Genomic DNA, 25,729 nt, shown 5'->3' on the forward strand with positions numbered 1-25,729 from the left:
CCCAGAGCCAGGCCCGGTGAACAGGCGGGGTGGGAGCCGCGGGGGGGCGCCTTCGGCGGTGGGCAGACCGAGGGACCTGGGCGGACGGCGGGGCCGTCGGGACAGAATCAACGTCAGTCTGCTCATGAGCGGCTGAGAGCTGTTGGTCAAGCCCTCAACCGCACCGCCGGAGAGGCCGACCTGGGATATGGGAATGTCGGACAGACGGGTCCGTGCGACATCCAGCACATCAGACAGGTTCAGCCACAGAATGGTGAGCATCACCTGACCCAGGGAGCGTACGGCCACTTTCGTCGCTCGGAGAGCAAGGTCAGTGACGGCGCGCAGCTCAGTGAAGAGCCCTGGGTCAGTCCCGCCCTCGTGCAGGTCCATGAGCATCTGGGTCAGCCATGGCATGCAGAGAGGCGGCTGCCAGTCCCGTGGCACTACAGGATCTCGCCACAAGCGTAGACGAAAAACTACAGGCCACGGGCGGGTGCTTAGGATTGCGCCGAGAAGAAGCACTCTGAGGACACATAGCATCGCAACAGAGCGTTCAGCCGGGGGAACCCCAGTGTACCCAAGGGCAGCGGCCCCATCGAGGGGAGGAAAGGCGGATGAGATCAGCGAGCGGTCCTGAGAAGACAAGGGGGTCTTCTAGGACTTCGAGATCTCATCATGCACGTCCGGGAAGAGAGGTATTGGGGTTTGCCACGGACGAGGGTCGGCGGCCTTACCCAAAACCAATCGTCCCAGGAAAGCATGGCCGTCATCTCCGGATCAGACTCAGGCACAGCCGTATGCACACCGGAAGGTGGCAGCTGTGACGAGCCCTCACTTCCAGAAGACTCAAGCCCACCTAGTGATGCTGCAACAGACATGGCATCTTCCTCTGTAGCTTCAACTGAAACACGCGGGCCACCAGAGGGTAGACTCGCGGAAATCAGCAGTTCACTAGCGGGCACCGTGATTGAAGAGGGGGGCTGGGGTCACGGACACGTAGTCGGCGCCTTGTTCCAGACCGTAACCCTCAGGTCACCCTGGCCACCAGCCGAAGATCGGGGGGTGGATGAGGGGACTCTCACTCTTGCGAGTTCACCGAGTCTCGACCTATATATGACGCGATGATCACGTTCCCTTGCGAGAACATGAGTCACCCACGAGCGCTGTTCAAGCATGATCAAACACACTAGACAGCGCTCGTGCCCATCAGAGTCCGATACCAGTCCGCTGCAACCAGAAATGCACGGGCGAGCCGTCTTTAAAAAGACGTGCCGCGTGCGAGCTCTTTTATGAGAGGAGAGAAAAAAACTCCGCGATGTTGAAGCGCACAGGGAGACACACACACACTGGCAGATTACTGCACAGATCAGCAGGCACTGTGAGCTCGCTGCAGATCGCCGTCACACCAACACCGGAGAGAGAAGCTCGTCTCGTAGAGCGAAGTCAGAGATGACTGTGGAGTGAAGAAATACTCTTGGCTCCGAAGCGAAAACATATCTGCCTGTTGCCGGCGTCCTCCTTTTATACCCACGAGGTAAGGCGGAGATACGCTATGCAAATTCCGCAGACCCATGGCATTTCTTTGCCATTGGCTCGTTTTGTAATACTCGAAGTCGATAGGTGTTCTAAGCGAAACCCCATTCGTCGTCATCCGACGTAACTCGGAGTGACAACGAAAGGGAACCCACGCCTGCTAGAACAGCACATCTGCCCTTAATAACTGGAAATCCTTTTCTGTCGCCTGAGTCATGGATGCTGGATTTTTGGGATCCTCTGCAAAAAGGCCATGGAGTGTGTGTGTGAGATTTTGGTATGTTCGCACAGTGTGTGACTCTCTTCTGAAGCTCTAGAGGTGGCTTGTGATTATAGTCACACTTAAAAAAATAAAGCTTCTTGGTCACACTTTATATATTGGGTGTCCTTAACTAATATGTACTTACATCAAAAAATAAGTACAATGTTATTGTGTTGATGTTGTATTGCAAACACTTTTGCTGCTACTGAAGTGGGATAAGGGTAAGGGAAGGGTAAACTGTAATTATTGATGTAATTACAGAGATTAATTATAGCTGTAATTACATGCAGGTATTTTCAAAGATATAAGTACATTTGTAAAAACATGTCTGTATAATAAGTGCATTGTATCAAAAGATTAATTTCAATGTTAGAACACAGGCTATAGTTAAAGACACCTTTATTGGCACGGAGACAGAACCTTTAACATCAATGGAATCTTTCCATTCCACAAAAGGTCCTTTATAATGGAAAATGGTTCTTTAGATTATTAAAATGTCCCAAAAAAATATTTTTAAGAGTCTAGGGTGTTTTTCTCAGGTTTAATCTAATTTGGATACTTCTTAAAAAACATGTTTTTATTTATTTATGGCCTCTTACTACTTACAATTGCTGTCCTGCGGCAAAACAAGGCCAATTGGGTTTCTGACCAATCATGAAATAGTGACACTAGGTGACCCCACCAGTAAGTATTGGGATATTTTACTAATAAATTGATTGTGACAGAAGAATAGCGTGAGAATAGCGTTTGTATAGCATGTTGTCTGCCAAATGATTAAAGTGCCTCATTATGCTATTTTAAAGGTTTCTAATTTTATTTTTGAGTATTCTACAATAGATGTACATGCATCCGAGGTCAAAAAACACATTTTCTCATGAAATACATTGCACATCACCTCATTTCTCAAAGAGTCTGAAAACGGTTCGTTCGAAGATCTGGTCTCTCTAAACCCCTCCTTTCCTAGAGCCTGCTCTGATTGGTCAGACGCCGTGTCAGAAACGAAACGCCAATCTGACTTTCAGCTCCGAAAGCTTCCTCACTGCTTGATACACATTGATACGAACAATGGCGTCGGTTTTTCTGTATAGAGTTCTTTTTCGCAGCTTATTGCACATAAACAGTCAAACAAACACACAAATGTCAAAATGCTGGTCTTGGCGAGTTTTCATGTAAACATAGTCAGTTATGTTTTAAGTGAAGGGAAACAGTTGAGAAAGAAAACGCATGTGTAACAGTGTAATGGATCAGTGCGTCAGGTCTTAATAGTGACAGCTATTTTCTTCATCAACTTTTGATGAACATCCTCCACACCCATTCAAACGCTGACTGCGGTGAAGTGTCGCGTTGCGCCTAATTACGTCCAATATCATACACTCACTGGATGACATGGAAACTAAATCACAGAGGAAAACTTTAAATATCTCGCCTTCATTTTAATTTCGGACAATCTCAAAAAATAAACAAATGATTTAAACATGCGTTTATCAAAGTAGGAAATCCACACTTTTAATCACTTACACACAATTGGTAGGCCTACTCTTGCCTACTCTTACCATTAGGCCATGACTGGGAGCAGTCATGGCCTAATGGTAACAGAGTTGGACTGGTGACCCAAAAGTTGCTGGTTCGATTCCAGTACCGGCAGGAATATGACTGAGGTGTCCTTGAGCAAGGCATCTAACCCCCAATCGCTCCCTGGGCGCCACTCAAGGCTGCCCGCTGCTCCGGGTGTGTGTTTGCAGTGTGTGTGTGTTCACTACTCACTACTCTGCTCCTAATGTGTGTGCACTTACTTGGATGGGTTAAATGCAGAAGTGAAATTCCAAGTATGGGTTACCATACTTGGCCATCACTTAAGTGTCACTTTCACTTTCACTTTTTTTCACTTTAGAAAATGGAGGCGGGTACCGTATAGGTAATATAAGGTAACTTCATGGGTTAAGGTTAGGTTCAGGCTTAGTACCTAGTTATTACCCAGTAATTACTATAATAAGTATATAGTATGTACATGGGGAACAGGACTGTAAAATAAAGTGCTACCACAGCATCTGGCTAGTGTTCATTCACAAGCAGTTTCTCCTGAGAGTTCACTTCGTTTGTTCTGCATCTGTTTCTGACAAAAGGACTAGAGCGTCTTCAACATGATTACTGAGACATTTAAGTTAAAAAACAACAACATTCTATTAAACAGTTTTTAAATATTCAACATTATGACTTTTTAAATATAATGTTGAATTAGTAAATTGCTCATTTTATACTAAGGAATTGGAAAAATTATGTATTTAATAACCGTATCAGTGTATTGATGAGGATATACACATTCAGTATTATTTTTATTATTCAAGTTTCATATATATCATGTATTTGTAATAAAATGTCTAATAACACATTTTACAGTTTTTATGTACAGAATAGTTTTCAATGTTTTTGAAAGAAGTCTTTTTTGCTCACAAAAGATGCATTTATTTGATCAAAAATACAGTAAAAACAGTAAAATTGTGAAATATTTGTTCTATATGAATATATTTTTAAATTTAATTTATTCCTGTGATCAAAGTTGAATTTTCAGCATCATTACTCCAGTCTTCAGTGTCACGTGATCCTTCAAAAATCATTCTAATATGATGATTTGATGCTTTTTTTAAAATTATATTTAGTAAAGTTATCTGTGTGATGACGATATCAGTGTTACTGGCCTTTAAAGTACTTGGTTAAAAGATTGCATTAAGCAAAATACTATATCAAATTTATAATTCATTTATGTTGATTCAACATTAATTTGGGGATTCTGTAGTCTAATCTTTGTAAAATCTATTTAATATTAGTATTGATATATTTGATGTATTTTTAATTATATATTCATTAAGTCAATGTAGAAATGCATATTTGTTTCGCGTGATCCTGAGGTCATACCTCTGCATTAGCACAGACATAATCAAGATGAATGGGTGACCTATTATCCTAATGATGTGACATCACGGGGTCAGAGGTCATGCTGTGGCTGATCCACGCAAAATGAGGTGTTCTATCACCATTAAGCGTTCATGCGAGTCTGCAATTAAAGGTTGAAAAGCTAAACGAATAGCTTTTAATCTTTTTTTCCTTTTTGCCTACTGTAACTGTACTACTGTTTCTGTATACTTTTGTTTATGCCTACCTCTTAAAATTGACTTTTATTATTGTTTCTCTTAATTATACGTCTGCTTCTGGGAGTCTTTATAAAAGTGCTGGCAGAATTCGTTTTTTTTTACACGCATATGCTAATGTGACAGTCCAGTGCTTCAGAATCTCTGTTTCCTTCTATTTCAGCAAATTATTCATGTGTGATATAAATACACATCTACACAGATGGATGTCGACTCTTCCCGAGTGCCTTAGCAACTGGTGTCTCACAATACAAATTTCTCATAGCTTCTCGCCCACCACCAAAACTCTCGCCACCGCAGAGAGCAGAAACTTCTCTACAGCGATGTTTGTTCAGCTAAATTTGGTGTCACTCAGATGGCACTAATACAAAAGATCTCGACTGATATTCATCCGAGCTGCAGCTAGATTAAAATCACCATAAAATCTTTTAACAGAACATATAATTTATCATCCAATCTGAGAAAATAACTAATATGAAATATCCTGAGACTAAACGGAACAATAAACAGTTTTTGGGATGAAATATTAGGAAGGAGTGCTGAGATTTTCTGAACTGAGGTTGAGTTTTGATTTTTGCACGTCAAATCCAAATAATCGGACATAAATTCAACATTGGTGAATTTTTATTCTCTCTGAACACTGTTCTGTTGCTACAGATCTGACATTGCGACATTGACAGATTTGTTGAGTGTATAGGAGAGTTCTGACAGCATTTTATAAAAGTCATTTTCAGGGACAGTTGGAGATTTGAGGCAACATGAGCGACAATGATAGATGATATGACAAGAGGAGATCATATTTTGGAGATTTTGCTCAGATTTTGGAGTCTAGTACATTTTAAATGCAGCTTTCAAATTAAAAAAATGTTTGTGCATTTTTTATATATATATATATATATATATATATATATATATATATATATATATATATATATATATATTTTTTTTTTTTTTTGTATGAAACTATTATTGTAGATACAAAAATGTGTCCAAAGTTGCATCTCATTTTGGTCCATTGATTGTATCGTAGCCTAGCTTCCACAGTTAAATGCAACATTTAAATTAATTATTATTATTTTTTAATATATAATCATTTTATTCATTTATTTTATTGTATTATTATTTTATTTTAATTTAATTCTTTAATTTTATTTAAATTTGTTATTTTATGTAAATTTATTATTTTTTATTATTAATATTATTATTTTTTATATATATATAATTTTATTTAAATTTTGTTTATTATTTTATGCAATGCAATTCAATGCGAGTTGCACATACTATTATTTTAGATACAAAAAGTTGTCCAAGATTACATGTCTAAAGTTGGTCCACTGACGGTTGTCCCTTCCACAGAGTGTGTTTTTCTTATGTCCCTTAGAACAGAGGACTGTCACAATTTTTTTGTGACAGCCAAAACAATTGGCAGGAAATGTTGCATATCCATTGCAAGTGATGCCCCTAGCTTGCAATGTATTGTGTCATAAAGGTCTAGGACTCACCCCGTCATGTCTGATTCTACGTCATGGCGGATATTAATTCTGTAGCCATAAGAAGATTCACATCTTCCTTTACCTCTTAAAAGCGACTAATTCTCTTGTCTTGGCAGCTAATAAATTGCTTTTCATGAAACTGAGGGCCGTAGCACTGAAATGTTTGGCAGACGGTTTGCTCTAAATAAATTGCTCTTCGCTATCTGATCACTAACCATCGTGAGGAACTGATTGGTTTTGTAACAGAAGTGTTAGGAGAGGGAGAGAGAATGGACAGCAAACACTTGTTTTGATAGAGTCTGAAGGATAAAAAAAGCTGGTGTTGCTGTACCTGAAGTTCACATCCGAGAAGAGGGTGAAGGCCACGGCTCAACTGATTCTCTTTCCCTTCAGAAACAACCCTAAGCTCCTGTGCTTCGTGTGATTAGAGAGTGAAGATCACAGCAGATCTCTGTCTTTCAACTGCCTCCTTTATTTAGTCAATAACTAATACTAGCAGAATTCAAATTCTTGCTTTCATGGATATGACATCTGAATTCGAGAGGAGTATAACATTTACTTAAACCTGTTGTTATAGATTTACATGATCAACAAAAGTGTGCAAAATATGTATGATGAGATTCATAATTAAACATTTGCATCTGTTATTTGTGCATGCATCTATTAGGGGGACTTTGTAAACCTTGTGAACATGCAAAGAAAAAACCTCGATGTGTTTATAATAACTTTAATAATCCACCAAGAACTGCAGGGTGTTTAATGTCAAAGTAAAAATTTTAATGATAAACAAAATGTAAGGAAATACAGTAAAATAATAGGGCAAAGCAAAGTTAATTGATTATATAAATCCGTTTTACATCAAGCACATAAACACTGTTCTGTTTTGATTAAGCAAAAACTGTGACACTGCTGCTCTCGTGTGGTGACTGTGAGTTGATAGGCCTAAAATATAAACGATGATGTGAAACAAATATATTTTCTTCTCTTGGTAGATAGAGATGGGTAGATAGATCAGAATTTCAAATTGGTTTTTGGCCAACCCAGGCTCAATGGAAATACGTTACTCTGCCTACATTTTTGCAAAACCTAAAATACCTACCTTCAGGTACGTTTCCCTGCACTTTTCGAGTGAAAAGTCCACTAGAGGCGCTAAGTGGTATCATTTTTTCTCCGTTCCAGATGGTTAAATAAAGGTTATAAAAACAATAATATGAGTAATGTATTGACTTCTCAGTAGGCCTATACACTAATTTTAATATAAATTAGGATTTTTTCCCACGCTTTTGAGGTGCCACACAGCCTCATGGCAGTTCGTGATATGGGCACGTCATTTAATCTACTGGTTCGTGATACGGACGTTTATTTCGTAATTTTCGTGATATTAGCATTTTTATTTATTTATTTATTTAATTTATTTGTTTACTAATGTAATGCACGATTATTTCTGCCAGTCGGGCAGCTGCTTAATCGACATTTATTCACGATATCTTATCATGTTTCTATATGTATTTATTTTAATGTTATTATTTCGGTCTTATTGCCAGGGAAGCTGGACTGTTTTGCTGTTTATTGATTTAAAAAAAAAAAGTATATAAAAAAAAGTATAAACGACTACACGAATTTTATCAGTAGGAAATCGCGTTGAAGAAGTCTCCTTCCGAACACATCGCGATATTTGGCGTCAGTTCATGTGTTCCAGATGTTGGTGAGTTGCAAAATACACTGTCCTAATAATGTTTGATATAATGTCTTTTCTGATGGTCGAAATGAATCAGATTAGCTCATGTTCAGTCACTGCATTATCTGTCATCTCCACGGACCTTTGCGTTTCATTGCTTTCTAATTCAAAACAGGGTGATTAAACACTATCTGTCACGTGACGTGCTACAGGCCTAGACCTTCTATCAGTTAATCATATTCATATTAGGTTTAAAGTAAGTTAGTACAATTAGTTCCAAAGTTGTATTTGTAGTAGAATCACAGTAAAAACAACACTTACCATGCTTTTACCACACTAACCTTAGTTTTACTGTGATAGATGTGGTAAAAGGACAGTAACCACAAAACTTACCATACTTTTACCACATTATTTGTAGTGTTAATGTGATATTTGTTGTAAATGCATATTAACCACAACACTTACCATGCTTTTACCACATTATTTGTAGTTTTAATGTGATATTTGTTGTAAATGCACAGTAACCACAACACTTACCATGCTTTTACCACATTATTTGTAGTTTTAATGTGATATTTCTTGTAAACGCATATTAACCACAACACTTACATGCTTTTACCACATTATTTGTAGTTTTAGTTGTAAATGCATATTAACCACAACACTTACCATGCTTTTACCACCGTAACCTAAGTTTTACTGTGATAGGTGTGGTATAAGGACAGTAACCACAAAACTGTCCGTGCTTTTACCTCAGTATTGGTAGTTTTAAAGTGATATTTGTTGTAAATGCATATTAATCACTACACTTCTCATGCTTTTAATGTCTAATAATGTAACAACAAATATTTGTAAGGTAAATCAGTAATTTTTCCATTAAATAATCCGATATATTTTACATAATGATATTTTCTTTTCTCTTTTTTTCAGCTGAAAAGACCAAAAGGGCCTTTTGGACTCAGTCAGCCCATTATTGTTTGAGGAGAAGTAAACGGGAGACGAAAAGCTACAAAGGCAAATATTCGCAATGGTATGTATGTGTTTGTTTTAACCCATAATCAAACATTTTATCAAGCATTTGTTGTTTCGTAAACCTTTTCTTACAAAACCCATAGCCCAATCAGTACAAACATAGTCTCAAAGTCTTAATAATTCACAAGATTTAACAAGTTGTCAAATTCGTACAATACTTGTACATAATCATGCAGCTTTTACTTGTTGTGCTGTCAATGGCTAGTGCCTCAATTCCTGTACATATTTATCTCCATATTTGTAAATCAGTTGCGCACCTTCTTGGAAAGTAGTCGGATGTCCCATACACTGTCAGAAAAGTTTATATTAATTGCATTGTATTCATTAAAATTATTACAAATTGGACCCTGTCTGTTGATGTTCCAATGATACATGATGTCTCTCCACAACTCATAACCTTCCTCTGTTTGCAAGAGTGCAAAAGCTAATCTGACTTGTCACATGACATCAGATACTCGATTATTTTGTTGTAATCAGATCAGTTACACTGCTGATAACTGTCCCGCTTGCATGTAAATCATGTTTTTTTTTTAAACAAGTTAATATGATTATTGCTTGCTATTAAAGGCATGCTTGTTTTCATAGAAATGACCACATATCAGTGAGCTTATTACATAAATGCATTTAACATTTAAGTATGCAATACTCCTTACAGAAAAATATCCCACAGTTATGGATAAACTCACAACATCATCATCAAGTCCTGTGCTGGGCACATTGGGCAACAAGTGTCCTCCAACGTATTCGATCCGTGGACTAGTTCTCCACATCTTCCCATGGGACACTGACATTCTTCAGGTGTTCGTGAAACATCTGTCTCCATGTCTTCCTTGGTCTTCCCTGTCTCCTGCATCCATCTAGTGGTGTCCATTTCATAACTGTCTTTGTGTGGTGTAGTTTGGGCATGTGTAGGATGTGTCCAGCGAGGTGCTCCCTTTTTTTCTGTCAGTTTCTGAAAGTCTTTATGTGGAGTCCCACTCTTATGATCTCTGATATATGCAGAACCAATATTTAAAAATAGTCAGTTATATTTTTCCATATTGTTTTAGAATTTTGTTTTCTCGTTTCATCTTCATAAACTGTACTTGAGGTCTGCCTAATGCCTTTATCAAATAAGCGTCAGTGCTCATCAGGAGTTTTGGTAAAGGACATATTCATTGACATCCATTAGTTCTAGTCATGCAGCGACTTCATGACAATAGTCAAATGTATATTTCGGCAAGTGTATATAGCAGGTGTTTGTCCGAACAATTGAAGATAGTGAGAGTGTTCAGGAAAACCTTTTAAAACGAGCAATATTCATGGAGTTCTGTTTGGTGCTGAAAGAGTATTACAGAAATGACACACTTGACAACTGGACATTATTCTGTGAGTTTGTCACCTTTACATTTAGATGGACTTAATGTCTTGCATGTAGCTTCATTAAACCTTTAATTACAGTGGTCACTATTTATCCACCATAACTACATCTATGTTATCATTATATGACTACCTGGTTAATGTAATTGTAATACAGGCCTACCTGTGAATGTATTTTATAGAAGCCTTTTCTTGCTGACATTTATAATAATTAACAATTTTAGGTTTCCTTTCATTTAGTTACAATAAAAGTGACCAATAATCACAAGGATATAGAATTAAAGTTGAGAATGTAAAATGTTGTGCTTAAGTTTTCACCTATTTGTTCTTTAAAGGGAAGAAACAAATATATTTTCACATAACAAAGTTGAATCTCAACTTGTGGTTTGTAAAAATATATATTCATCAGCGATTTTTTTTAAATAACTGTATGTGTCACTATAATAATTGCCTAATAAAAACTAATATAAAAATTGCCCCTGTATCTGGATTTTATGTTTTGTTTACAATTATCTGATTTTTATTCTGTTGTGCAGTAGTTTTGGCACTACATTTGTCTTTAAACAGTTTGACATTAAATATTGGAATTTGCTTTAAAAATTGTGTGCATTCATTATGCTTTTGTTACATTTTGTTATATAATATACTGGATATACTATACATACACTGTAAATGTTAGAAGCACTTTAGTACATGCAATTATCTTTAATTAAAAAAAAATGCTAACTACCCTGCCAGTGTGCCATTGCTTAGAAAAAAGTTTTCTCTTTCAAATGTATGCATCAGTCTAATCAAATAAGCAAATTTGTGTCATGATCATATGAATACAACGTTTTTGGATGGTAACCACACAAAGGAGTCTTTTTGTTTTTAAATGTGAGTTTTATAATTTAATTAGAAGCAATACATATTTAACAGCCCAAATATTAAATATTTAAGGAATCTATCCCTGCAACCGGAACTGGAAGAGATCTGTCATCATTTACCATAAATGGGCAAGTAAGTGTGATGCATCTGTTCAGCTCGGTTGTTATTGGCTGTGACTTTATCGCAGAACTCGCTGTGATTGGACTATCTTTTAACTCATATAAAACGGCGCTTCATGTTACAAAGTATGTTTTGGTGTTATTATTACGTTAGTTATACATTAAGGTAACTAGAAAGTGTCTCTATGTTGTGAGAAATTTCTCCTTTACCGAGATCCGAACCCTAACCCTAAGCATGTCTGCACATTTCAATGAACTACAGCACAAGGCTTCCTGTTCCATTGATATAATGACAGAGATATGTGGGTAATGTAGTTTAAAACGTTTAGTAATGAAACAGTAAATGTTAAATAAATAATATCTTTAATGGCCAACTGGATATCTAAATTTGTTAATTGTGCAAACCTTTATGATATATATGAGGGATAGGTTGCAATTTGATATTTTACTGTGAGCACTTTTAAAATAACCTTTATGCCAGCTTGCCATATATGTCTCAAGACTGTGCCCAACATTATTTAGTAAACATAGCATAAGCAGTTGTCCTTCATATTGTCTCTTTGATACACTAACCGGACTTTGAGTTACAGCCATTTGAAATGTGCATTCTTTTGCTCTTCTGGGGGCCATTGCTGGGCCCCTGAGGGTGGACGTGCAGTGCAGTCTACACAGATTTTAGATATTGAACTATTACTATATCACAAGGATAATGCACCGTTCAGTAAACCAACAAAACAGTGCCAAAATATCCTTTTCACCCCATCTGACTGCTGATTATTTGCCTGACATCAGTACTGTCTATGCTTTCATTTTAAATGCAGTAGTAGATGTACTAGAATGATCAACATGGATCATCTTCAATAATACTTAAAGTGTTTGCAGCAAGGTAGCCAACTACAGCCTCTTGTTATTCACACACCTTCTCTTTATTTCACTGAAAACTGGCATACATGCAAGTATGTGCAACTTTTGCTGCATTGTTGTCCCAAATATCATTAACCACAACAAAATGTTTATGTCCTAAGTAAAATAATTATGGTAATTAATTATCTTTAGTTGTTTTTAAATTATGAACTAAGCTAAATAAATACGAAATTCAAATTTCTCAAATAAAATTCTGTCCCAAACACCACTTTCAATACACAATATTCACCATACTTTATTACACAACACTTTATTTGAGGACACAACATAAAGTGGATAAAGTAGCATAAAGACAAATGAGATTCAAGATAAATAACAATGAGCCTTCAAAAATACATTAACATCAAATTAATCGATTCACAACTGCTGAAGCCACACAAATGAGTGCCAGAGAATCATATTCAGTCACCTATGATACAGAAAACAGATTTTATATTGTGTTGGAAAAAATTAATTCATTATCACAGCTAAACTGGTTTCTTGCTCTTCCCTGTACGTCTCTATCGTGTTCATGTTCTTCTTCCTCATCTAAACAGTTTGTTCAGTTGTGCCCTACAGTACAACTGATGAGCAGATGATGTGATCACTGATGTGGTGTAGCTTTTTCTCAGAGGAAGAAGTCTCAACATCCCATCGTCAGGCGTTCTCCAGTCCTGCTCTGAAAGTTAAACAAAAAACACAAACAATTCAAATTAAACTGTTTAATGGACAGTCAGGTCAGCTTATGTTATGTGTTATTTAAAGCTACATTGTGTAAGATTTTCTCCCATATAGCGGTGAAATTGTATAAGACTACCAACTGAATATTACTTTCTAGCCCCTCCCATTCCGAGGGCGTTTTAACTCCTACGGTGGCCGTATTATTATGAGTAATCTCCCCCTCGCATTCGTCACGGTGCCACTAAGTAAAGGCTCGAAAGGCGAAGCTTGAATTTCCAGGTATGTCCCTCTTTGGCTAATGTATTTTCAAGATGGAGGTGCAATATGGCTGCCACCATTCGAGTGACTCGCTCATATGTATTCTGAATGGCAGATTCTACACTTACGAGAGTACTTGATTAATCGGTGGAAGTAATTACACATGAATGAGCACATATAATTTTGAAAGAACAAAGTGTTTTTTTGCAAAGAATCAACATAAAAAATGACACAGTGTAGCTTTATTTAAAGCAGTGATGGGCTACTCTGGCCCTCAGCGTCCACTGTCCTGCAGATTTAGCTCCAACCTCAAACCCTCCGCCTATTGTCTACAAGTAAACCTGAAGACTTTGGTTACAATTTTCAGATGTGCTCAATTAGGGTTGGAGGTAAACTCTCCACCTCAAAAAGGAGAACGCAAAAGGGCCAGAGTTGCCTGTTCCTTATTTAAATTTACAAAGCAGCAGTCAGTACATTATATAATATACACATTGAAGTATTATATACATATATATAATATTGCAGCACATAATATAAGCTAAGTACTGAAGAAAAACAGTTTAACCCATATAAAAATCGAGTGATAATCTGTACAATGTAAAATTGTCAAAATCAAATTATGTAATACAAGGCATTGTTTAAATACAAGACATACCAATGGACTTACGCACCTTTCTTTCTTCTTTGGGCACCAGATGTTTCTTCCTCACCCGAAACAAAGGACTTATTCGATTAGCTTGCGTTGATATAAGGACTGGTCTTCCTTCTCTGCTGTAAAACAAGAAAGTCTCCACTTGCTCTATGTGCAATTACTATTGTTCTTGAAACATACCAATTAACACAGTTATAATTAAGTTAATTTACCATACGATTCATGGGAGAACATTTGATGAGTAAATACTGTTTGAAATATTGTAGAAACTTTACCTGGGAAGGGCTGATCACGGCAAGATTTGCTGCGACTCACTAGTAGATCTTGTGAGGGTTGGTTCCTAAAAGAGCTGTTGAGTTTGATATTGTAGAGCTTTAAAAAAGATAATCCTGCAAAACAGAAAGGAAGGTCCTTTTAATACATTACTTGCAAGTAGTCAGTTTATATATAACTGTAGGATTTATTTATGTAAGGAGTGTTGCATAATTATATATTAAAAGCATTTTTATGTAATAAGTTCACTGATATGTGAGCATTTCTATGAATAAAAATATGTCTTTAATAGCATGCAATAATCATATGAACTTAAAAAAGTGATTATGATAACATGACATAATATGTAGGGCTGAACGATTAATTGCATTTGCGATAATATCGCGATATGATGAAATGCGATTTTGTATTGTAACCGCAAAAGCTGCGATTACACTGGTCATGTGACACGCGAGAGAAAAGCAGTCTGCAAATCAAGCATCAACTTGGCACGCTACGCATAGGTCTGGCATACAGGAAAGAACAATTTATGTTTTATGTATGTGATATTGTGTTATTTATTTTCTCACACAATTCTGGATTAATTCAGAGAATTTCAGAATCGAATCTGAGCTTAGTTTTTAAACACTATGCGTGATGACGCTGCGCGTGCTTTAGAAACAACCGTATTCTGCTTGCTTCTAATTTCTCTCTCTCTCTATCTCACACACACACGACACCGCTCGAACCTTCCGAAAAATAAGCTTTCATAAAGTTCGCGGTTTAAGCGAATTACAAGGACAGTCGCGGGCTTCATTGCACAGGTTTTGCCGCTTTGATGTTACTCTTGCAGTGCGCGGTCTTGGCCGCCGGAATTTTCCTTACAAATGCTCCACAAAGGCATTATGTCTTTTGGAATGCAGTTGGCTTATATATTAAAATTATGAAAATCACTGAGAAAGCTGCTTTCATTTTAAAATACTTACGCGCGCTTTGTGAAGAGTGCTCGTGCGGCTCTGAGCGACTCATTGGGTAAATGTACTTGCATTTCAAAATGCTTTTGACGCGAAATTAATGTAAACACGGTCAGTTATATCTTAAACCAACAGGACAAACCACATTTACAATTTCAAAAGAGATATGTGCATTAGTGTGAAAGCAATTTATCGTATAGGGGGAAAATCACTCCAGCTCTTGAATGGAAAACGTTCAGACCGCCTACTTTTAAATACTGAAAGCACTCTTTGTTTATTGCTTGTAATGTTTTTTTGTTCCTCTTTATTTACTAGCTTTTATATGTTAAAGCTATATTAGTTTATAGTCCATTTAAAATTCTTAACATGTAATTGGTTTAATTAATATATATACATATATATATATATATGTATGTATATTTACACATGTAATTAAATACATATTTTAAGTATTATTAAGATTAATTAATAAGAAAAAAATTAGATCGGATCATGAGCTGCCTAAAGATTCCCATCCCTACTGTACAATGATTTATTGCTTGTCTTTGTCGACTAATAGGCTACAGAAGGTAAAGAACTTAAAGTAATCGCATATTAAATCGCAATATTGGTTAAAAAAATCGCAATTAGATTATTTTCCATAATCGTTCAGCCCTAATAATATGTTACATGATAACATGTAAAAAACAACAACATGATTTACATGCAAGCGGGACAGTTATCAGCAGTGTAACTGATCTGATTACAACAAAATAATCGAGTATCTGATGTCATGTGACAAGTCAGATTAGCTTTTGCACTCTTGCAAACAGAGGAAGGTTATGAGTTGTGGAGAGACATCATGTATCATTGGAACATCAACAGACAGGGTCCAATTTGTAATAAATTTAATGAATACAATGCAATTAATATAAACTTTTCTGACAGTGTATGGGACATCCGACTACTTTCCAAGAAGGTGCGCAACTGATTTACAAATATGGAGATAAATATGTACAGGAATTGAGGCACTAGCCATTGACAGCACAACAAGTAAAAGCTGCATGATTATGTACAAGTATTGTACGAATTTGACAACTTGTTAAATCTTGTGAATTATTAAGACTTTGAGACTATGTTTGTACTGATTGGGCTATGGGTTTTGTAAGAAAAGTTTTACGAAACAACAAATGCTTGATAAAATGTTTGATTATGGGTTAAAACAAACACATACATACCATTGCGAATATTTGCCTTTGTAGCTTTTCGTCTCCCGTTTACTTCTCCTCAAACAATAATGGGCTGACTGAGTCCAAAAGGCCCTTTTGGTCTTTTCAGCTGAAAAAAAGAGAAAAGAAAATATCATTATGTAAAATATATCGGATTATTTAATGGAAAAATTACTTATTTACCTTACAAATATTTGTTGTTACATTATTAGACATTAAAAGCATGAGAAGTGTAGTGATTAATATGCATTTACAACAAATATCACTTTAAAACGACCAATACTGAGGTAAAAGCACGGACAGTTTTGTGGTTAATATGCATTTACAACAAATATCACATTAAAACTACAAATAATGTGGTAAAAGCATGGTAAGTGTTGTGGTTAATATGCATTTACAACAAATATCACATTAAAACTACAAATAATGTGGTAAAAGTGTGGTAAGTTTTGTGGTTAATATGCATTTACAACAAATATCACATTAAAACTACAAATAATGTGGTAAAAGCATGGTAAGTGTTGTGGTTACTGTGCATTTACAACAAATATCACATTAAAACTACAAATAATGTGGTAAAAGTGTGGTAAGTTTTGTGGTTAATATGCATTTACAACAAATATCACTTTAAAACGACCAATACTGAGGTAAAAGCACGGACAGTTTTGTGGTTAATATGCATTTACAACAAATATCACATTAAAACTACAAATAATGTGGTAAAAGCATGGTAAGTGTTGTGGTTAATATGCATTTACAACAAATATCACATTAAAACTACAAATAATGTGGTAAAAGCATGGTAAGTGTTGTGGTTACTGTGCATTTACAACAAATATCACATTAAAACTACAAATAATGTGGTAAAAGTTTGGTAAGTTTTGTGGTTAATGTGCATTTACAACAAATATCACATTAAAACTACAAATAATGTGGTAAAAGCATGGTAAGTGTTGTGGTTACTGTCCTTTTACCACACATATCACAGTAAAACTAAGGCTACCTTGGTAAAAGCATGGTAAGTGTTGTTTTTACTGTGATTCTACAACAAATACCACTTTGGAACTAATTGTACTAACTTACTTTAAACCTAATATGAATATCTTAACTGATAGAAGGTCTAGGCCTGTAGCACGTCACATGACAGATAGTGTTTAATCCCCCTGTTTTGAATTAGAAAGCAATGAAACGCAAAGCCTCCGTGGAGATGACAGATAATGCACTGACTGAACATGAGCTAATCTGATTCATTTCGACCATCAGAAAAGACATTATATCACGCATTATTAGGACAGTGTATTTTCGACTACTCAGTACTCCCTAACATCTGGAACACGTGAACTGATGCCAAATATCGCGATGTGTTCGGAAGGAGACTTCTTCAACGCGATTTCCTACTGATAAAATTCGCGTAGTCGTTTATACTTTTTTTTTTAAATCAATAAACAGCAAAACAGTCCAGCTTCCCTGGCAATAAGACCGAAATAATAACATTAAAATAAATACAAATATAAACATGATAAGATATCGTGAATAAATGTCGATTAAACAGCTTTCTCTGCTGCAGCTGGCCTGGCAGAAAGAATCGTGCATTAGCTACATTAGTAAAAAAATTAATAGGCTAAATAAAAATGCTGATATCACGAAAATTTTAGGTTTTGCAAAAATGTAGGCAGAGTAACGTATTTCCCATGAGCCTGGGTTGTTTTTGGCCATATTGATAACAACGAATTCACAATTTAAGCCAATTTTAATATTTTTGATCAGTTTGGGCCTCTGAATAAAAGTAGGCTATTTATTCTATTTTTTTCGTCCTGGAATTTGAGCTTCACATTCTCATTATCCTATGGTCTCTTAAACAAAACAAAAAACAGGAATGGAAACGTTTTAAAAAAGATGTTTTAGATATTCAACGAACTGGTCCATTTCTGACAAATTATAGCTATGTCAGGCGTTACGGTTATTATCTTAAAGCTTCAGTTACAGCACTGCAACAATTACAATATTAGTTTATATTATTATTATGAGGCTATTATTAATTAACTAAGCAATTAAAATAGATTTAGTAACACTGTTTATTATTAAACAATTTAAGTTACTTGTCTTATATTTTAAGTTCGCTCTCATTCCACTCTTTATGTCACAGGCTATCAGGTTTGTTTATCTTCCTAGCGATGTTTTTTTTTGTTTTCTTGCTTTATCTGGGTACTCTTCAACTTCTGTACATCTATCAGTTTTATGTTCACTGTCTGTGACGGTTTTAAAACACAAGACATGTTACGTGGCCTATAGCCTATAGCCCTACGTCTCCGCTTTAAACGTAAGAGATCGCGAGATGTCAAGACTGGCAGATAAAGACGATCTGTCAGAGAGGAAGACCTGTAAAACTATTCTGATCGTTAAGCATATGGTTTTATCAAACTAATGATCTAGTGAATAGGCCTATATACAATTATTATTAGGCTATTGCTATTCTGCATCCCGTGAATTTCACTTCTCAGTTCCCTCACTGCGTCTCAGGGCGATGGAGAGCCACAGGTTCGCACAGGCTCAGGTGAGTTCGGGTGTCTGTTCCCCGTCCTCTGGACTCCCTCACCGGGCGGCTCTGATTCTGGCCCGGGGTGGCAGTAAAGGAATCCCTCTGAAGAACATCAAGAATCTGGCCGGTGTTCCTCTCATCGGATGGGTTCTGAGAGCTGCCTTGGACTCAGGAGTCGTTGACAGGCAACTACGTTTGAGCTTTTCTTAACTATTTTATTATTATGGCTTTAATATGATTTTTGTTCTTCAATGTGTGAATGAAACCAATGTAAACTGGGAGATAAATGTTTGTGGTGGATAGATAGCCTATATTTGTCGCCATGTTTAAGATTAAAATGAGCTAGCCTACAATTAAAAGGCTGCTTTTGATGCAGATATTTCCGCGACGAATAAACAATAAAAATGTTGGCTAATTGCAGATTATTATCTCGCAATTCTAATTTTTTTTATGAGCCTACTTAGAAGTCGAGAAAATAAGGTGCAATTAGCCTACTCTTTTATTATTATTATTGTTATTTCTTATTATTATTCTGCAGCGAGCTTCCATCTTCTCAGATTTATATTAAAATATTCTTAATTTGTTTTTTGTAAGTAACATTTAGTTTTTTTTTTTTTTTTTTTTTTTGAATGATTGATGTTACTATGTGTGGCAGCGTGTGGGTTTCCACAGATCATGATGAAATTGAGCGTGTCGCAAAAGTCTGGGGTGCGAAAGTTCATCGTCGCAGTCCTGAAGTTTCCAATGATTATTCCAGCTCTCTGGAGACCATCCAGGAGTTCATCCGCCTGAGACCCGGTGAGACAGACCTTCATAATCATCTTACTTATTTTATGCCTAAAAATGATCTAACATGCTGACATATGAGGGTTTTGAAATGCCAAATAGCCTAACATGGGGGAAGATAACCCCCCTTAAGAACAATGTGGATTTACTTTTAGTAAACTGTGACATATTTAGGTATTATAATTTTAGTATTTGCTGGAAAATGATGCGTCGGCCAATGTGGCTGTGGCTTATATATGTGTTATTTGTGCTTTCATGGGACTTTGTAAACGTTTTGATGCAAACCAAGTCTAAGGGATTTTTCGCCCGCTGTGCGAACATCGTCTGATCGCTTATAAAAGTCCTTTACAGTTTTGCATTGAACACCTTATTCATGGTGTGCGACAAACGGTGCGGGACGAGTTAGGTGCTGACATTTGTACAGAAAACAAAAACATGTGATATAATAGTAATGCTCCCCCTTAAGCACCACGAATAATAAAGATACAAATAAAATGCATGTGTGAAAAATTTATAATACAACAAATTGTATAATTTTGAAATAACAATGTAAAATTAATTACTCAAAATGAGCATTAAATAAATTAAATACATAATTAAATAGTTGATAAAACAAATAGTATTCAATACATCTTTAATTTTAGCATTTGAAACAACTACAAGAAAAATTTGCCCAAACTAGAAACCTTTCGAAATTGATTTATTTGGTCTTTCTAGTTTAGGCACATTTTGCAAATCACAGTTATGGGTGATCAAGTTACAGTAAAAGATCTGTTGTTGACTTCTGTGGTTGAAGTTATTAAAATGTTCACAACATAAAGAAACATGTGCCTAACCTATGACCTTTCAAACTTCATCCTTCATCTTTTGAGTGTGAGGCATGTGTGTGTGGGCACATGTGTGTGTGTGTGTGTGTGTGTGTGTGTGTGTGTGTGTGTGTGTGTGTGTGTGTGTGTGTGTGTGTGTGTGTTGGGGCTAGTGAAAATGTTAGTGAGGCAAGTAGAAATTCATAGTTTTGTATTTTAAAAGAATATTAAAATACTTAAGTAAAAAAGAAATGTGGTTTTCATGCAAAAAAAAGTTTTTTTGCATGTAATTTTTCCTGTAAATATAATTATTTTAAATATTTTTAGGAAGCAAAAAGAATTAATTAAAATTTGCAGAGAAAATCATATTCAACAAGGAACATATTGCTGAAATTATGAGACATTTCATAAAGAGCATGAATTTGTGTAACTTAAAGAGGGATAACTGATATATAGAGCAATTACAAACAGTTAAAATAAGTAAAATATTTATCTTTATTGTATTTGTCATTTGTTTTGTCGCTGTGTTCTAGAGGTGGACATCGTCTGTCATATTCAGGCCACGTCTCCATGTCTGCACCCTCATCATATCAGAGAAGCCCTACAGATGATCACGGGACAGGGGTATGACTATGTGTTTTCAGTGGTGCGCAGACACCAGTTTCGGTGGGAGGAGGTGGATGAGAAAGGTACAGTATCATGAAAACATCTCACATACTCCGATAAGGAAACAGTTGCAGATTGTTTTGTGTTAAGTGACAGACTAGATAGTTCAGATAAACAGGAACTAAACCTGAAGATCCTGAAGGTCACACATTTTTCTGCCTTTCATTGTAACTAGCGGGTAAGAATACGACTTCTCCGAACATCGATGTGGCGCACAGACCTCGACGCCAAGACTGGCCTGGGGAACTCTATGAAAATGGCTCTTTCTACTTTTATAAGAGAAAGGACCTGGAAAACGGCCTTAAACAGGTAGTTATCAAAATACGGTGACAAACCTGTTCCTTGACTTCTCAGTCATGGAAAAGATTTTTATTAAAGGCATAATTTTATAACACAGTTATGTAATAAAAATATTAAAATAATTTAAAATAGGCTGAATCTATATTGTTTTATTCCCTGAAGTGCTCCTTGTCCCCTTTCATCTGGTACACCACTTATGAGATTTACAATTATTTATTTATTTTTATGTCTTTTGTCCGAGGTTAACGTTAATCCAAATTAATAAAAATGGAAAAAAATAATCAAAATAAACAATGAATAATATAAAATATTTTTTGTCATTGATTTTTTCAGTGTTAATATCATTGAAAATACAAAAAGTAAGTTCAGAGTAAGAAAAGGAACCAAAAAAGTGTGCGTTTAAATGTTTTTCTTTTCAGTGCTCACATTACATTGTTTAAATGTTCGCATGACAGATTTTCTTTGAGAATCTTAATTTTAGTTTTAAAAGTATTTTGAGATGATTTTGACACCATTTTAGAAAAAGATTTCATAATCACAAATATCACATCCAGTCCTTCTTTGTGAGACAAACTAAAATAAAGTACAAAAGTCAAATGTCAAGAAGTTCATAAATATTTCCCATCACCTTTTATGGGAGAAAAACAAAGTGAACTCAACATTTTTCGAGAATGTCCCAAACTCAAAAAAAAACAAAAAACTTATTGGACAAACTCAATTTAATTGAGGGCAGGATATACATCCAAAAAATATGTGTAGCCAGTAGCCCCAACTCATAAAAACAAATTCAGGCAATGAAATGTAATTGAGTTGGTTCAACTCAATTTGATAAAATACAGTTTAAATGAAATTGATTCATTTATAAAATGACTTTTTATACTTGTCAAACTTCAGTGGTATTTCAGTGGTAAATTAAATAATAAGCAGTTTCATTCATCGTTATACACAATGTGTAATAACAAATCAGAATAGACTAATGTCAGTCCTGACATTAGTATAGATCAGATGTTAGCCTGTGCCTAAACACAGGAACCACTCTGCTGTGTAGACACAATTCGAAGAAAATCCTTTAAATGTCCAACATAACTGAACATTGTGTTTAATGCTATTTTATGCTATATTTATAACATTAACAACATATTTCCCTTTACTGAAAAACACATAAAATAACACTTATTCCCTAAATGTACTCTCCTAATGCAGTCTGGGACAGATCCACTGCCCAGTTAGTTGTAAACAAAAGATGATTCATGTAGTTTTAACACAAATGAATTAAGTAAACTTCAGTCTTAAATATACTTGATTGAACACAAATTAATTAATTTGTGACAAAAGTTTTATATTGTTATTTTAGCTCATTTTAGGAGGCAATACACTTTTTTTTTTGGAGTGCATGTGTGGAACTTCTCCATGAGTGCTCATGACCTCAAACGCTCTGCATCAGTTGTTTTTATCTGTTCTGTGTGTGTGTTCTGCATCAGTTGTTTTGATCTTTTCTGTGTGTTTTAGCTGGGCAAGATCGCTTACTATGAAATGCTGCCTGAGCACAGCGTTGATATCGACGTGGACATCGACTGGCCTGTCGCTGAGCAGAGAGTTCTGAGGTGGGTATTTCATCAAACTCTGTTAGTGACACAACACAATAATGCAGATATAAATGCTGCCCTTTTCTGCAGATTTGGCTACTTCGGCCGAGAGGAAATAGCGGCAGTAAAGCTGTTTCTGTGTAAAGTGTCTGGCTGTTTGACGAACAGTCAGATATACATGTCGGTTTCTGGAGAGGATCTTGTGGCCATTAATGCTCGAGACGTGGCAGGCATACAGATGCTAAAGAGAGAAGATATAAAGGTACAGTTGTGTTGGCTGGGACAAATAATGGTTTCATTATTGCATTATTTTAGTGTGATTTTTGTTACCATAATGGTGTTTTGCATTTGTGTCCCTGACACTGTGAGCATCTTCTGTATTTTAGCATTTATCTCAGCTTGTGGAAAAGTTTAAACTAATTCATCATGTGACTTTTCTTGCTTACAGTATGTATTATTACAGTGGATATCAGTGTATTACGCAGGTACAAAACAGAGTAGTCTAATGAAATATTAACATAATACCAGTTAATGAAACATGCAGTATTGTTCTGCAAAGTTCTGGCAGAAGTTTTTTTTTTATTATACAATGTAGCAACACCTGTTTCCTATCTTTCCTCAGGTGATCCTCATATCCAGCGTGAACGAGCCGATTTCCAGGAGTCTCCTGAAGAAAGTGTCCCAGCAGGCCGGATGTGGCCTCAGGATTGGAGAACAGCAGAAAGGGTTTGATGTGGAGACGCTGATGAAAGAGAAGAAACTGCGCTGGGATGAAGTGGCATTCATGGGTGAGAGTGTCATGTTCAAAAATCCAGCGAAACCAGTTTTCACATTTATATAGCATTTTATATGAAATAAAGATTGTTTCAAAGCAGCTTCACAGTAATAAACAGGACAATAACAGAATCAATGAGGAAGACTTCATCAAATATAAGACCGATTCAAATTCTGCTATAGACAATAGTGTCATTATTCAACTCAGTTTAGTGTTGATTCAGTTCAGTTCCATCAATCAATGTTATCATGAAATCAACTGAACAATTCTCATTTTTTTATATATATTATAGTGTATATTATACATTTTTCCATGCACATCATTATTTTTTTTAATTCATGTGCCCTCGTAATCTTAAAATAAAAAACGAACGCAGAAATTTGAGTTTAAATTACACCCAATTTTAAGATGATGTAATGATTATTATGTCAACAGAACTGAACTGAACCTGGATATTGTGAATAATATCTTTGTGTTTTTATTGTGAAGTACTTTGGTAGGCCTTGGCCTTGGAAATGTGCTATATAAATAAATGTGACATTGACATTGGATCCACATGCAAAATATTAATTTTTTTATTGAGCGGTCTGTGATTTTTTCCCTCACAGGTTCAGAAGCTGAAGACATAGAGATCTTGTCTCAGGTGGGGCTGAATGGCGTCCCATGTGACGCACCTGTGGCAGATCTCATCGCAGCGAAATACACCTGTCAGAGACCCGCCGGCCACGGAGCCGTTCGAGAGTTTGCCGAGTACATTCTGATGCTGAAGAAAAAGAGCTCATCACACGTGAACCAGGATCGCATTAACAGGGCTAATTTTTAAAGCGTATTCTAGTTTCTATTTTGAACAACCAGTTTGTTTTGCTGTTATAACATGAGATTGGATGTAATTTGAATGAATAAAACACCTTTGTGTGTCAGTGAGCAATAAAACAGCTGTTCTACTTTATTTACTTGATCTCTCTCTATATATTTACTTGTTACCCTTATTAATTTGCCTCCCTAACTGTTGTTGGTTCTTTAAGTAGGGTCGTTTGCTCCCCTTGGTTGGGTGCAGCGTAAAGTCTCTCTAGTTTGATTCATGTTCAAGAACCTGACAGGAAGGTAGTTTGCCTGGTAGCATTCCCCCAATTTATTTTTCACTCGATAACTTGGACCAGTGTTTTGACCTTGGAGAAGTACCTTTGCACCGACAGAGCATGGACGCTCTCCCCTAATTGCTCTAGGGTATTTAAGAAGAGCTGAAGCTTTAGTTTAGAGGGCAAGAGTCTTTGGCAATTATATTATGTCGCTCTCATGTTTGCATCCCTTCAAATGAAGTTGAGGGTTGCAATCTCTAGATTGATCAATCTCAACCAACACCATCAGATCACCTTTTCTATTTGTTCATCTGGCTGTTATAACTCGGGTACAGCAGCCAAACAAAATCTAAAGTTAATGATTTGAGGGTCAAGAGCCCAACTAAAACAAAGACAGATCACCATAAGGATGACTTAGAAATTTCGGTTTTCTCCTTCAGTGATTCTGCTTGTTAACATCAGGCGTCTTCAATAATGCTCAATCATCACTTAATTATTCATTTAATTATCTCATTTAACACTGCTCCGAGTTTATATAATTCACACTCTGTTAATTTAACGTGTTAATGACAAAAAAGTGCCGTGTAGGACAATGTAAGGGCTGATATTTTCATTCGCGTCTTAGGGTGAATTGGAAGCAAGCATAACTTAATATGGTTTAAAAAGGATGATATGTGGCGGAGTGGATTTGTTTGTTTCTTTTCTCCAGACGGAATGGACAATGCTAGAGAAGAGCGAAATATTTCAACGCACTCAATGTTTTTTCTCCTCCTTCAGGTTGCATAACTTTTCT

The 25,729-nt window shown here is 36.1% G+C and overlaps 1 protein-coding gene and 2 long non-coding RNA genes across 3 annotated transcripts; 2 read left to right on the forward strand and 1 right to left on the reverse strand.

Moving 5' to 3' along the window:
- The first annotated feature begins 8,038 nt into the window (after window positions 1-8,038).
- LOC143720398 (uncharacterized) lies at window positions 8,039-10,958 on the forward strand. Its single transcript, XR_013196542.1, has 3 exons — window positions 8,039-8,121; window positions 9,025-9,124; window positions 9,782-10,958. It is a non-coding gene; the product is annotated as an uncharacterized LOC143720398 (long non-coding RNA).
- Window positions 10,959-12,691: 1,733 nt separating this feature from the next.
- Window positions 12,692-14,355, reverse strand: LOC143720399 (uncharacterized). Its single transcript, XR_013196543.1, has 3 exons — window positions 14,241-14,355; window positions 13,985-14,084; window positions 12,692-13,053 (listed from the first exon to the last, which is right to left on the reverse strand). It is a non-coding gene; the product is annotated as an uncharacterized LOC143720399 (long non-coding RNA).
- Window positions 14,356-18,722: 4,367 nt separating this feature from the next.
- cmasb (cytidine monophosphate N-acetylneuraminic acid synthetase b) lies at window positions 18,723-24,790 on the forward strand. Its single transcript, XM_077210126.1, has 8 exons — window positions 18,723-19,123; window positions 19,594-19,736; window positions 21,064-21,219; window positions 21,372-21,505; window positions 23,006-23,100; window positions 23,173-23,344; window positions 23,705-23,870; window positions 24,466-24,790. Exons 1-8 carry the CDS (start codon window positions 18,924-18,926, stop codon window positions 24,678-24,680), a joined length of 1,281 nt encoding a protein of 426 aa, XP_077066241.1. The 5' UTR covers window positions 18,723-18,923; the 3' UTR covers window positions 24,681-24,790.
- The last annotated feature ends 939 nt before the right edge of the window (window positions 24,791-25,729 follow it).

The sequence above is a fragment of the Siphateles boraxobius genome, unplaced genomic scaffold (assembly GCF_051911475.1).
Source record: "Siphateles boraxobius isolate OS27281-9 unplaced genomic scaffold, OSU_SipBor_1 65, whole genome shotgun sequence".
Taxonomy (NCBI): Eukaryota; Metazoa; Chordata; class Actinopteri; order Cypriniformes; family Leuciscidae; genus Siphateles; species Siphateles boraxobius.